The following is a 13684-nucleotide window of genomic DNA, read 5'->3' as shown; positions in this document are numbered from 1 at the left end:
TGTACTTTCATATATTTTCAAATCAGACTTATTACTTATGTGTATTTTGTACCATGACAATACACTTTGATAGTGACGTATATGAAGTGTTATCGAAAATATACCTTTTTCGTAGGGTAGTAATCGATAACATTTGGTAGCCCAAATCCCAGATCAGGCTCCATCGGACAATGAATCAAAAATCTTAAGCGGCCTACAGACGAGCAACCTAGTTGACAACTTGGTTGTCAACACAGCGTGTTGAAAATACTATTGTGATAGCGAAACACGTGTCGTGGTTTGAAAACTTATGATAGTCAAATTCATATAATCCTATTTTAGTTCAATATTCTTCTCTTGATTCATTTAAAAAATTACTATCTGAATAATGCAAAAACGAAGACACTTAACAAAATTCGGTCAATATAATTAAGCAAAATGCGATATTGAGAGAATGTTCAAGATGTGTCAAAAATATCGTAATAAAAAACAAAGAAGCTCATTCAGTTATAAAATAATGATGCATTGTATTACATTATTCTCCTGTTAAATCTTCATACATATACTTCAGAATCTAGAATAGATTTTTTTATTTCGAAATACTCAAGCAGTTAGATAACTAATCTAACTAATCTAATCAGGCACTCACTTCGAGTGCCTTTCACGTTTATCAAAAAGATAATTTATACAGAATTTCGTGGTTGTAAATATTCGCTTTTAAAAAGCCTCATAAAAATTAACGCAATACCATACTCTCCGGCACTGGACTGGCTACGATTCGCATTCGAAAAACAATGGCAATGTAGAAATGTAAAATTCGGTTGAGAAAGTCGCAAATACCCGAAAAGAAATAAGAAGCTTAGGAGACTCGACTGAAACCAGTTGAATGAGGGTCATACATACATAAAACAGAATGAACTATAATGCTCAAGTTTGTATTGGTGCGAATAAATATAATCATTATTGCAGAAGATAGAGGAATCATATTCCGGACAACTAATCGATATATCGGTGACATGGATATTCATAACTCGTTTGTAGAAGCTGAAATGGATTTTTTAATTACTTAAAGCGCTTTTATGACTTCTGACAATTCACATGGAATGTAGTTATTTTATCGGAAACAAAGCTTTACATATACATAATATTATTTGATTCGTATGTGGTTGTATCAAGTATTTGCTACATAGTAAAAAATGGGAAAAATTTGTTGATTTCCAATAGATTCACCACAGATTTATTTTCAATTAAAGAAGTTGCGATTTATTTCATTCTGATCATTGAAAAGTGGTTCTAAAATTTTTGTAGTTTTCGTGACTTAAATTTCGACATCCTTGCTGATGGATGCATGCTGTTTCAATATATCGACTATTTTAGATATTCATAATAGGTTGGGCGACACTCATAAAAACTCCATTTTCATATCATGAAGCAGTTCTTGTGAGATGCGGCGAGTTAATGTCTATCAAAAGCGGATTTTCAGGTTAACAGTTCATTTGAAACCCCAAGGATGCTTGTAAACTCATATTTTTCAAGCACAATATTCTTAAATTCCGTTGTATATACCTGTCGGTTAATACTAATTTCGTAAGCGCCGAGTGGGGGAGGAACAGCTGCATATTTAGGGCCGCGAAAAATGCTAAACGAAAGAAGAAAAACCAGAGCGTGCTTAGTACATATTCTCGACCAAGGAGCCCGATCGGAAAAAAGAAAAAGAAGCTTCAGAAACTCGAGATGTTTGACGGTTACCAAATGCAAATGAAACAAATCTACTTTCGTCAGTTTGACAAAACTGACGAAAGTCATATCATAATTATAAGAAAATCCTAATGTGATGAATCAGTGTGATTCTAACCATAAATGACAAAAAAATGTTCCTTTTTTGGGAAAGAACGTTGAAACCGCTCCAGAAGAAATCGAATAAATGACAATGGTCACTAAATGGTTGGGGTTTAGTCGTTATTATATACGTTGCGATGATTTTATGGACTCGTAACAGGCGTTTCGCATCAGCGAATGCCGAACGCGAATAGAAATAAAAATCATTATTCGTGCCAAATGATATTTCAATTGATTCATAATTATCAAAAAATAACCTTTGGACTCGTCGGAGAAAAACGCTGCTGATTTCGCTGATAGACTTGTTATATTCCTTGTTATAACTCAATTATATACAGAATATTTTACTTCCTGTTACACTGCATTCAGTGTAACAAAACAAATGCGAAAACAGTAATCTTCAAAAATTATTGATGCTTGAATCTTGCATTGCATTGCAGAATGCGGTAACAAATCATAATTCTATAGACCAAAATATATTACGAGCTTGCATTAAATGAAATACTCCACTATTTCAGAGCCTATCTTATCAAAAAATGGATATCGTCCCCTGACAGATGGATAATAAATTAAATCAATTCAGACCCATGACACCCGCTAATATAAAATCAACAAACGTTATGATTTGAATAGAACTATCTATCACTCAAAGTATTAACAGAAATACTATTTATTCTAGAAAGAGAGTTACGAAAGTGAATTGAGTAGGTCCTCGTTTGCTATCAGATGTCGCTAGAGTATATTCCAACCCTATACCGGCTATTGACATCGAATAAAGGGGCCATCGATTCTTTTAATTTTTTTATCGAGGAATGAATTGTATTGCTATAACGAGGTTAAATGTGACCGAAACCTGTTAATACTTTGAGTGATGGTAGTTTGCTAGTTCGATTCACATCGTTACATTTCAACATTTGTCGTGTGTCATATGTCAGAATTAATTTCGTTTCGCCTATCTAATGTTTTAAAAAGGTCGTGTTTTGCGTGATAAGGATTTCATTTGCACATCACAAGCTGAGTACACATTTTGATGGGGCAAAAATGATTGACGAATATCGTATTTTTTAATTATATACCATCCCCTAAGCTTAATCATACTATTAATGGCGTTCTCTAGGTTATTTCAGCCAATGGTGATAGCTGAGTTGTGATCTGAAATTGTCAAACTTTCTTGAAATTCATAAGTATGTCTCCTGGAAATTTATCTGTTGAAATCTCTTCATCTCCATAGTAAAAATGCAAAATTATATAAAGTATACAGCAATTGTTTTGCTGACAATGCAGTTTCTTCAGATTTACATTCCAAAAGGAAAAAGTTCTAAGGTAGCATTGATGGGCATAATCTCGGGCATAATGAAATGAAATATATTGGTGGCAAGCTGCTGGAATTACCAGAAACTTACACAAATAGGTTCGGTAAACGATATCTCCCTACATCTGATGGCTCATTTAAGATAATTTTTTTGTGAACTGTCCTGTTTATTTCTAGAGTTTCTAAAATGATCAGACAAAAACTTAAACGATAGTTATTGTTGGAATCATTTCCTATTTCTTTCAAGTATGGTAATGCATATGCTAAATAATTCTGTGTGCATTTTTTGAACGTCCTTCTTGCTTGTCCAATTTAAATCATAGGGCAATCCCTACAGGTCAACTTACATACTCCAGATCTATCCATCTTTATTATAGTAATTCATCGTTCTAGAGCAATTTCACAACAGGAATTTTTATTAATAATTAGCTACGAATTCAGAAATACGTAACTCTAAGAAATATAATTAATTATATTATATAATCAATAGATTCTTCTTTTATGGCATTATAATTATGAAGAATTAAACATCATTGAACAAAGTCATGCGCAATAGACTGACGAAAATTGCAGTTAGTCTGGTTTACCCTTCTATAAAAGGAGAACATAATAACTATTTCTTTGAGTTACAAACGTTAATGGCATTTGTGAAAGCGTAAAGCGTATCAAATTTGTTGCACACTTCATATAAATGTGTGGAAGTTAATTTTGCATTTTTATTTACTGAGTAGGGTATGTAACTATGCTATCAGTGCTATCAGATAAACACCTAATAAAACCATCAAACCAAGAAAATATAGCAAAGAAGGCGCATATCGGCAATTCGTCGGAAAGGTGATGACGTAGATGGAGGCTTATGTTATGGCTAATGTCAAGCAGAATTGACAGTCGTTAGCGAAGACGTAACATAGACAATGGGTGAACTTAGAAAGAAGATCAGTTGAAATGCCTTCAACTTTTGTGCGAAATCGTTGTTTACCTGATGAATAAGTCAGAGGAAGAGCTGCAGATAATTATGTATCTGAAAGCTAACCCTTCTACCTTGCGAACTTTCGGAAGTTAAAAGAGTTAGTGGAGAAGCATTAAATTATTTGAAATGATTGCATGGTACCACCAAATTTTATGTGAGATACGCCAATGCGCGCTGAATGTCATTGCGTGCGCCAGTGTGACGTAGATGGAGGCAACACCGTAGCGGCCCGAGTATTTCCGATCACCTATTGGTTTATCTTCTTGAATCAAACTTTATTCATCACAGTTATCTGTTCATTAGAACATTTTTTTCTCAAAATTATCTCCTTCATTCTTTGAAATACAGAGTATTTAAAAATAATTCCCGTCTCAGTGGGCGCTGCAATGTTCTCATTTGGCATATTTCGATATTTTTTGGAAACATAATATTCAAGAAATTTCACCAAGAATTGCGAACACACTAATTAGAATAATCCATTTTTTCGAAAATTCCCCTTATTATTGTCTAAATATTGACTTCAAATTCATTGTACTTTACAAAGAGAGTCATATTATAGATTCCGAGGTCATAACAAATGATAACACAGATTAATTCATTCTGAAAATTAAAATTATTGGCAATATCAAATAATTCTAATGGACCAAACCATAATATAATATCCATAAATTCATGTTCAATGCTTACTTCAATAAAAATATTAGCATGCGATCATCTTTTAAGTAAAGAATCATTCATATTTGCGAGTAATATTTTTAGGTTGTAGAATAATCATCTTCAATGATCATCAGTTCAAATGGAAAGAAATTCGACCTGAATTCGTTGAAGCAAGTCGAGCCCGTAAAAATAATTAGTGTCACTAGTACAATAAACTGAATATCGTATAATATGACTCATTGTTAGCATAAGACGAAATACTTCCTTAGAAATGAGTATAGAGAATTTGTATTCGTAATCTAATAGTATAAATCTGAATGATATAACATTTGTTCAAAAAATTCTCCTTCGTGTAGGCTAATTTGATTATACAGGGTGATTCACCGCGATGGTATACTAGACTTTTATAGAGAACTAATCATAATTTTGTGCTGAAGATTTGCGTGTTGGGGCTTTCGACAAGAACTTTCTCTCTAAAATATTTTCAAACCTCTGCATCTTCCATTATAACGCAAACAGTATACTAGTTTCTCATTTGGAATGGCACGGCCAGTATATCTTTGCATCGTAAGATATCTGATTTGATGGCAATTTCAACGGTATACTATTCGTTTGTAAAAACTCAACGATTGAGGAGTTTTAGAATAGACTGAAATAATACAAAATATAGGCTGTACTGCGTGATTCGATTTGTCCATCTTAATGATCTTCTCATGAACACACTGTACATTTTCGGTCCGAACAACAGTGTTCTTATACTACTCAATTGCAAAATATAAAATGATGAATATTTAAAAAAAACTCCAAATATTCAAAAAAGTGTGACCTCGTGTTTTCGTCATTTTTTCATAATAATACCAATAACTAATAAACCGTTGATTTTTCGTACTGTTGAAATACTTCGACATGCAAAGTTGCATTCCAGATTCTTTACAAGCTCTATTGGGAACACAGCGGACCAGAACTCACTCTAATCTGTAAAGTTGAAAATAGTGCATTGTCTGGAAATGGCCATTGCAAATAACAGCAACCTGGGCAGACATCCAAAAAAAAGATACTCAAAAACAGAGATCTTGAAGAACCTATCAGGAAACAAAGGGAATGAGTAATTCTCCTCAATTTGGGTTATCACAGCATATGCAAGTTCAAACTAAATAATTATGAGTTTCATTCATGAATTTTTCAAATGCACCGCGGAAACTATTCAAATTCATTCTTCAAATATGAGGTTTTAAAACTTAAATCGCTTAGTTTTTAATTTACTATTTGGCAACAGCGCCTACTAGAAAATAAAAAGAACAATGGCTTGTTTATTTTATATAATAACAGATGGTTGCAGCCATCATAAGGCGCGTACTTACTGGCGAGTGTTTTTGTTGTCCTTTATTATCAACGCATATTTCAGTCGATGTTGCCAACTTGTGCAATAGAAACGAAACGCTTTAAATTTTAAATACCCATTTTTACTTTTCATTTTCAAGTACTTAAAATAGATTTTTATGGGAAACGGTTGAAATGGTTTTTTCAAAATGTGACGTTTCAAAGATATTTCATAAAAAATACATCATTTTCGTCAGAAGGAGTATTCCCTATTGGCAGATGTCAGAAACACCTCTATTGTCATCTATGAAATCTATGGCTCTGGTACCCAGAAAACCTCAACAAAATGTGAGGAAGCTTCCATTGGGCGAAAGTCTTCAGAGGATCATGCGGATTGCGGTACTGTTTGGGACTGTAAGAGCGGTAAGCATAGGAAAAAGTAAAAATCATGGAAGAGAACTGTAATATATTGTGTGCGCATGATTAATTAATTATCTAGGTTTCCACATGCGTTGGAGAGTTCAGTATTCGGAAAGATTTTATGTTGGTAGTCGAGATTGAGAAATTGTATATCGAATAAATTTGTAAATCACCAAACGTAGTTTTCTTATGGACATGACAATAATCTGGCGACGAGGATTATGGTAAAAATAGTTGGATTGCTTATTCCGGCTTATGAATTTGAAAGAGTATGTTGGACGCAGATGGTGCTGCAAGTTCTCAACCTAGTTCCAGAGGAAGAAGTCCATCCAGTGAAGTGAGAGTGAGCTGGGTGTACGAACTTAACAAACAAGAACTAATTGAAAAACTAAAAACGTATAACGTTACTGTGAGTGAAACTGATAGTGTTGATAACTTACGAAAAACGCTCGTCAAAAAACTTCGTGGAAAAAACGAAACTTTCACAAAGAAGGAACTATACCGGTGCGACATGTCTGACTTTAATAAAATAAGTTTTACCCTAAACAAAGACAATTGGGAAGTTTTTATCGAAAGACTAGAATTAATTTTCGAGTGTCAGTGTATTCCGCCGGAAAGACAAATTGCAGAACTGTTAACAAGAGTTTGTCAAGAGACTTTCATGTTGTTTCGCAATTTAACTTCACCAAAAAAGGCCAAAGATCTTTCCTACTCTGATTTAGTTAATATCATGAACTCTCATCTTCATCCAAAGCCTTCAGAAATTTCCGAAAGGAATAAATTCTACGCCACGAAACAATTACCTTCGGAATCGATACACGCATTCCTTACAAAATTGAAAGAAAGATCTTTTTATTGTAATTTCAAGGACCTTGATATTGCTCTTCGTGATCAATTTGTATTTGGACTTATAAATCACGAAACAAAAGTGGAATTATTTCGTCAAGAAAATCTAACATTTCAAAGTGCGGTGAAGATAGCGGAGGATCGAGAAGCAGCTATAAAAAATTCCTTATCAATGAAGTCCGCAGATGCTGTGTCTGAAGATACAATTTTTTACATGAACAAGGCTGGTTCAAAATATTCCAATCATCAACAATACAGAGGAAGGGGAAGCGGAAACGCAGAAGGAAAATTCAAATCTTCGCAACCAAACAACGCAGCCGCGGCTTCCACTTCCAAAGACCAGAGCCAGAAACTCATCAGAGACAATAGACAAAGACAACACGATAACAGGAGCAGTAACTACAGACGAGAAGACAGAAACGGCAGCCGTAGGTCGAATGTGTCAAACAATTCTCAGGTACATATAACCTCAAAAACGCGTAATAATAATAAATGTTATTGTTGTGGTGGATTTAATCATTTCTCAAAAGACTGTAAACTTAGGTGGAAAACTTGTAATTATTGTAATGTAAAAGGTCATATTGATAGAGCATGTCTAAAAAAACAAAACGGAATTAATTTAGTCAATGACAACTTATTAGAAAATGAAGATTTGGATAGTTCTGATTTAGATTTTTATTATATGCAGCAAAACGATTTTACTGAATTTCAGGTAAACAATATTGTGGTAGAACCTCATAGTTTGAAATTAATTATTGATAATAATCAGGTAGAATTGGAAGTTGATACAGGTTCACATGTGACTGTGTTTTCAGAAAAAACGGTAGCTAATTATTTTGCAGCTAAGAAAATCCACAAGGCAGATATTTCATTGTCCAGCTATGACAGAACAAAGTTGAATGTAACGGGTATGTTGACCGATCTTAAGGTGCATTTCGAAGGGGTTGAAGCAAATTTGAAAGCTTACGTTTTGGCAGGTAACGGGAAAAATTTAATAGGAAGGCAATGGCTTCAAGCCTTGGGTATGTGGCCGATAACTTTTAAACCTCAGTTTGCGTTGAATTGCTTGAATGATCATAACAGTATTATTTCACATTTTAAATCAAAATATCCCCAATTGTTTGACAACAGCCCAGGTAAATATAAAGGTAAATCTATTAAACTAACTTTCAAAAAAGATTATCAACCAATTCAATGTAAACCTTATCATGTCCCTTTCGCTTTGAAAGACAAAGTAGATGCAGAAATCGATCGTTTGGTAAGAATAGGTAATTTGGAACAAGTTGAGGTGAGTGAATGGGCTACTCCAGTAGTTCCTGTGGTGAAAGGGGAAGGAGTTCGTTTATGCGGAAATTTTAAATTAACAGTGAACCCTCAAATAATTATTAAAAGATATCCATTACCCTTAAAAGAAAAAGTATTTCAGACGTTACAGGTTGGAACCAAATGGTCCCAAATTGATTTAAAACATGCATTTATGCAATTTGAAGTTGATGAAGATTGTAGAGATCCATTGACAATAATCACACAGAAAGGTTTGTTCAGGTACAAAAAATTGCCAGAGGGTGTAGCCTCCAGCCCAGCAGAATGTCAAGATATTGTTACTGATATTTTGAAAGGTATTCCGAATATTGAAATTTACATAGATAATATTTATTGCACAGGAAAGAATGATTCAGAGCATCTCGATAATTTAGAAAAAATATTTTATAAGTTGAATGAAGCAGGACTTAAAGTAAACGAATCAAAATGTGAATTTTTCAGATCTGAAATAGAGATATTAGGATTCAAATTGGACAAAAAAGGTTTATCACCATCTCCTAGTAGAATTCATTCAATTGTTAATATGCCTTCTCCAAAAACTAAAAAAGAACTTCAAGCATTTTTAGGGTTAGTAAATTTTTACGAGTCATTTTTGTATAAGCGAGCTGATGAACTAAAGGTGTTGTACGATGTTTTGAAAGCGAGCAAATTTTATTGGAATTCTAATTGTGATCAAGCAGTTAATTGGGTAAAGAAGGAATTAGCATCGGATAAAGTTTTAGTTCCATATCAGCAAGATATTACTTTAGTATTGGCTACAGACGCAAGTTACTCAGGGTTGTCAGCTATTTTGTCTCACAGATTTTCAGACGGTACAGAGAGACCAATTGCTTTTGCTTCTAAATTAATACCTCATAATGAATTGCATAGATCTATTCTAGATAAAGAGGCAGCAGCTATAATTTTCGGGTTTAGGAAATTTTATCATTATATTGTTGGTAATGAAATTATTCTTAAAACTGATAATCAACCTTTAAAGTATATATTTGGTAATTCGAAGAAATTGAATGTTACAGTTCAGAATAGGTTGTTAAGATGGATATATTTTTTATCGGGTTTCAAATACAAGATTGAATTGATTTCATCATCTAAAAACAGTAATTGTGATGCGCTTTCCAGGTTAGCAGTACGAGATAAGATGGCTGTATTTGATTCTGAATTAGATGTTATAAACTTTATTGAAAATGAAAGTAATTTGATTGATTTAAATTTGATTAAGCAAGAAACAAAAAAAGATAAGGTTTTATGTGAGGTGAAAAGAAAGTTAATGTTTGGATGGGTAGAAAATTCAAATGATATTTCTTTGGAAGAGAAAATGTATTTCGATAAGAAAACAGAATTAAGTATTGAGAATGAATGTCTTGTTCGAGGTTCTAGACTAATAATACCAAAAGTATTGCGAAAAACTTTATTGAAATCACTTCACCAGTCTCATTTTGGTGTTGTTAGAATGAAACAAGTAGCTCGTTCGTTTTTTTGGTGGCCGGGTTTGGACGATGATATAGAAAAATTAGCAAATAGTTGTGAGTTATGTGTGAAAAATAGAAAACAAAATAACAAAATCAGTACTTTTCAATGGCCATTTCCATCTAACCCATGGTCCAGGTTACACACTGATTTTTTAGGACCTATTCAAGGAAATATGTTTTTAGTCATAGTTGATGCACATAGTAAATGGCCTGAAGCTATAAATATGAAAAATAACACCTCAGCTAGTAAATTGATTGAAGTTTTTGATTCTATTTTCTCAAGGTTTGGATTATGTGATCATTTAGTCTCAGACAATGGTCCACAATTTGCAAGTGAAGAGTTTAATGAATTTTTGAAATCGTTAGGTATACGGCACACATATTCTCCACCCTATCACCCAGCAACTAATGGAGCAGCAGAAAATTTTGTGGGTACATTTAAAAATAAGGTTTTGAAAATTACAGGAGAGGGTAAGTCGTCATTAAATTTTGCTGTGAATTCATTTTTGTTTGATTATCGTACAATGAAGCATTCGACAACGGGAAAATCACCATCAGATATTATTTTCAAAAGGGAGATTAAAACGAGGTTTCATCTTTTAAGAGAAAATTTAGTCAGTGAAACATCTTTTAAACAATTCAATATGTCAGATAAAAATAAAATAAGTAAAATTGATTTCAAGTTGGGAGACGTGGTTTTAGTAGATGTTTACAACAATAATAAGAGGTACCGAGTTCAAGCAAAAATTGTTGAAAAATTATCACCAGTTACATTTAACTTGTTATGTGATGGAGGACGAATTATAAAAAGACATGTTAATCAAATGTTGAAATTTTTAAATAATGACAATGATATAAATAAAGACTTGAAAGATGATATAAGTATAAGGAGATCTGAACGCTTGAAAAATTTAAATAAATGAAATTAAGATCCAGAATTTCTGTTTATATGTATATTGTAATTAATTATATATTTCATAATAATTGTATAGTATAATGATAATTGATTGTATATTGTATAATAATAGTTAATTCTATTAATTAATTATTTCTATATTACATAAATAAAAAATAAAATTTTGATTGTAAATTATTATTTTGGAATCATATTGTTAAATTGATTTTGATCGTATTTGTGATATTTTTGAAAAAAAAAAAACAAAATTATAAAATTTAAAAAATTAAAATATTTGAATTCTTAGATTAAGATGTTATTGTAATTTCTGATTAAATCAAATTGTTCTTATTTAAATGGGGGAGATTGTAATATATTGTGTGCGCATGATTAATTAATTATCTAGGTTTCCACATGCGTTGGAGAGTTCAGTATTCGGAAAGATTTTATGTTGGTAGTCGAGATTGAGAAATTGTATATCGAATAAATTTGTAAATCACCAAACGTAGTTTTCTTATGGACATGACAAGAACACCTTCGGGTACGACAAAAAGAACCAAAAGGTAAATTTTGGTGCTAGTGGTTTGTTTTGGTTTAGTTACTAAGGTTACCACCGGTTACCACACATGAAGTCACACAGAGTTAAAAACTCTGTAGTCCTACTTCCTTTACAAGAGAGTAGTTGAATGAATATTGGACATTTGATATTCTGCGGAATTCCCCAAGTTTAGAAAATATGTATGAAATTGGATGCAATAACGTTACTTATAAATAAAACCGAGACAGAAATGGAATAATAAGGAAACGGGAAAATGTTTAATTTTTTTGAGCCAAATCCCTTTTCAAATTGTACTTTCCATAAAATAATTCATCTTCTCTTGTTCAACAAGACGTCCATAAGGGTAGTCTTCCCTTGTTTCTCTTGAAATGATCTAACAAATCCGCCATAACTTATAGTTGACAAAAACAAATGTCATAAGTAATTTAAACGTCACAGATAACCATGACCACAGTAAGCTTTGGCCGAAAATCCGGAAAGGGTTCCAACCACAGAACATAAATATCCAACAGAGCTTAATCTTTCCTATATCTGTGAATGTTTCTCTGAAGAGGGTTTTGAAAGCCGGGAGCTGAAGTCGATAATCTAAATACCTAATAATGGCCCAGTTGCAGGAAAGTCCATTAAGATTTGATGCCCTATAAAAATTTAAAACTGTCATTTTTGAAGGGGAAAATGGAGGATTAAGATTTCAATGAAGTATTAAATTTTAATGGACTTTTCTGCAACTGGACGAATGAATGATTATTTCAGTGTTTCTGACCATACTAAACAAGAGATAAAGAAAAAATTTTTTCCTATTTCTCTAATCATCTTCAGACGAATATAATCTGGGCTGGCTGGCAGATTCGTTGCTGTAGCAGAATTATAGCATGTATACCAAAATACGACTCTGAAAGGTGACTTTTAGAGAAGGTTATCTTTTATGCAGGATAACGCCTCATCGCATACTTGCATAGTCGAGGAAAATGCATGAGAGACAGATGATGTCAGTTTCATTACTAAAAAAATCAAAGTCCTCAGAGAAAATGAAAGACAAGTAGAAATAATAATTATAAAAATACACATCTCACTTAACATCTTCTACTTGGTGATGGTTTGATACCTCCATCCACCTGAAGATGCTATTGAGATAGCGAAACACGCGTAGTAGCTAAAAAACTCAACCTAGTGAACAGTAAAGTTAATGCATCCCCACTACGTTGGAAGAATTTAAGGTTCGGATATGGCAAGAAGTAAAAAGTATACCCCTCGAAACTCTGCAAAGGTCCACTAAGAATATTTTAGGTTGGGACATATTAGGTCACTAATGGTGCTCAAAATGTTCATTTATTGAACAAAATAATGAAAGTGTAAAAACTATTCTCTCCATGACGAAAACATCCTCAGTAACAAAAAGTGTATCTAGTTCTGGCACAAAAAGTTAGGGTTGTCATTAAAAAACTCAACACGAAAAATGTGATACATAAGGGATTTTTTTGGGATGAAATATGTTGAAATGAATATCTCCATATTCAACATTCTCTTCATGCATAGACGTATGCACTTTTTTCATGAAAGATTGGTTGATTCCATAATACGACTGGTTTTGTGCATTCGACCAATGGGGAACCAGTTGTTAGAGATTTTTCACATGAATCACGATTTACCTCTTTAATTTTATCTCTTCTCTGCGATGTGGTATCGTTCGCAAGTATCGAACCATCATCTCCAAGATAATCGTAATCGGCATCATCATCAGTCGTGACCGTAGCATTCGGCAAATTCTCGAAGTCCGAAAAGGATGATCCTTGCTGCCTGGTGGATAAGTATACGCCAGTCCAAGTCATCACAATGATTGCCGAACCCACCGTGGGAGCAACAAACTTCATTTCGAAACAAATGACCCGAACAAAATGACAGGAATCACGGCAGAACCGAACAAAGGACCTTTACTTCCGACGCGACAACGGAATCACATAACCATTTCTGAATTAGAGAAGAGAACAAGAGATATCGTCCATTTATCAATCATCATTATCTGAATGGATATCCAAGGAATGGAGGCAATAATCGCGTGGTTCGATGAAGCCAATCAAAATTATAATTATTCGTT

At 33.2% G+C, this 13684-nt stretch overlaps 1 protein-coding gene across 2 annotated transcripts in view; it reads right to left on the bottom strand.

The window, feature by feature from the left end:
- The window catches only part of LOC123315789 (mannosyl-oligosaccharide alpha-1,2-mannosidase IA-like), a 40881-nt gene that overhangs the window by 10784 nt on the left and 16413 nt on the right, over positions 1-13684 (bottom strand). The window contains exon 1 of one of the 2 annotated variants that reach the window (XM_044901643.1): positions 13239-13585. The exons of the other annotated variant lie outside the window; for it this stretch is intronic. Coding sequence (XP_044757578.1) covers positions 13239-13460 — 222 coding nt within the window. The 5' untranslated portion in view covers positions 13461-13585. Of the gene's footprint in view, positions 1-13238; positions 13586-13684 lie in introns of those variants that run through there. 2 annotated transcript variants of the gene reach the window in all.

The sequence above is a fragment of the Coccinella septempunctata genome, chromosome 6 (genome assembly GCF_907165205.1).
Source record: "Coccinella septempunctata chromosome 6, icCocSept1.1, whole genome shotgun sequence".
In the NCBI taxonomy this organism is placed as follows: domain Eukaryota; kingdom Metazoa; phylum Arthropoda; class Insecta; order Coleoptera; family Coccinellidae; genus Coccinella; species Coccinella septempunctata.
This window is presented reverse-complemented; position numbering and strand designations above follow the sequence as displayed.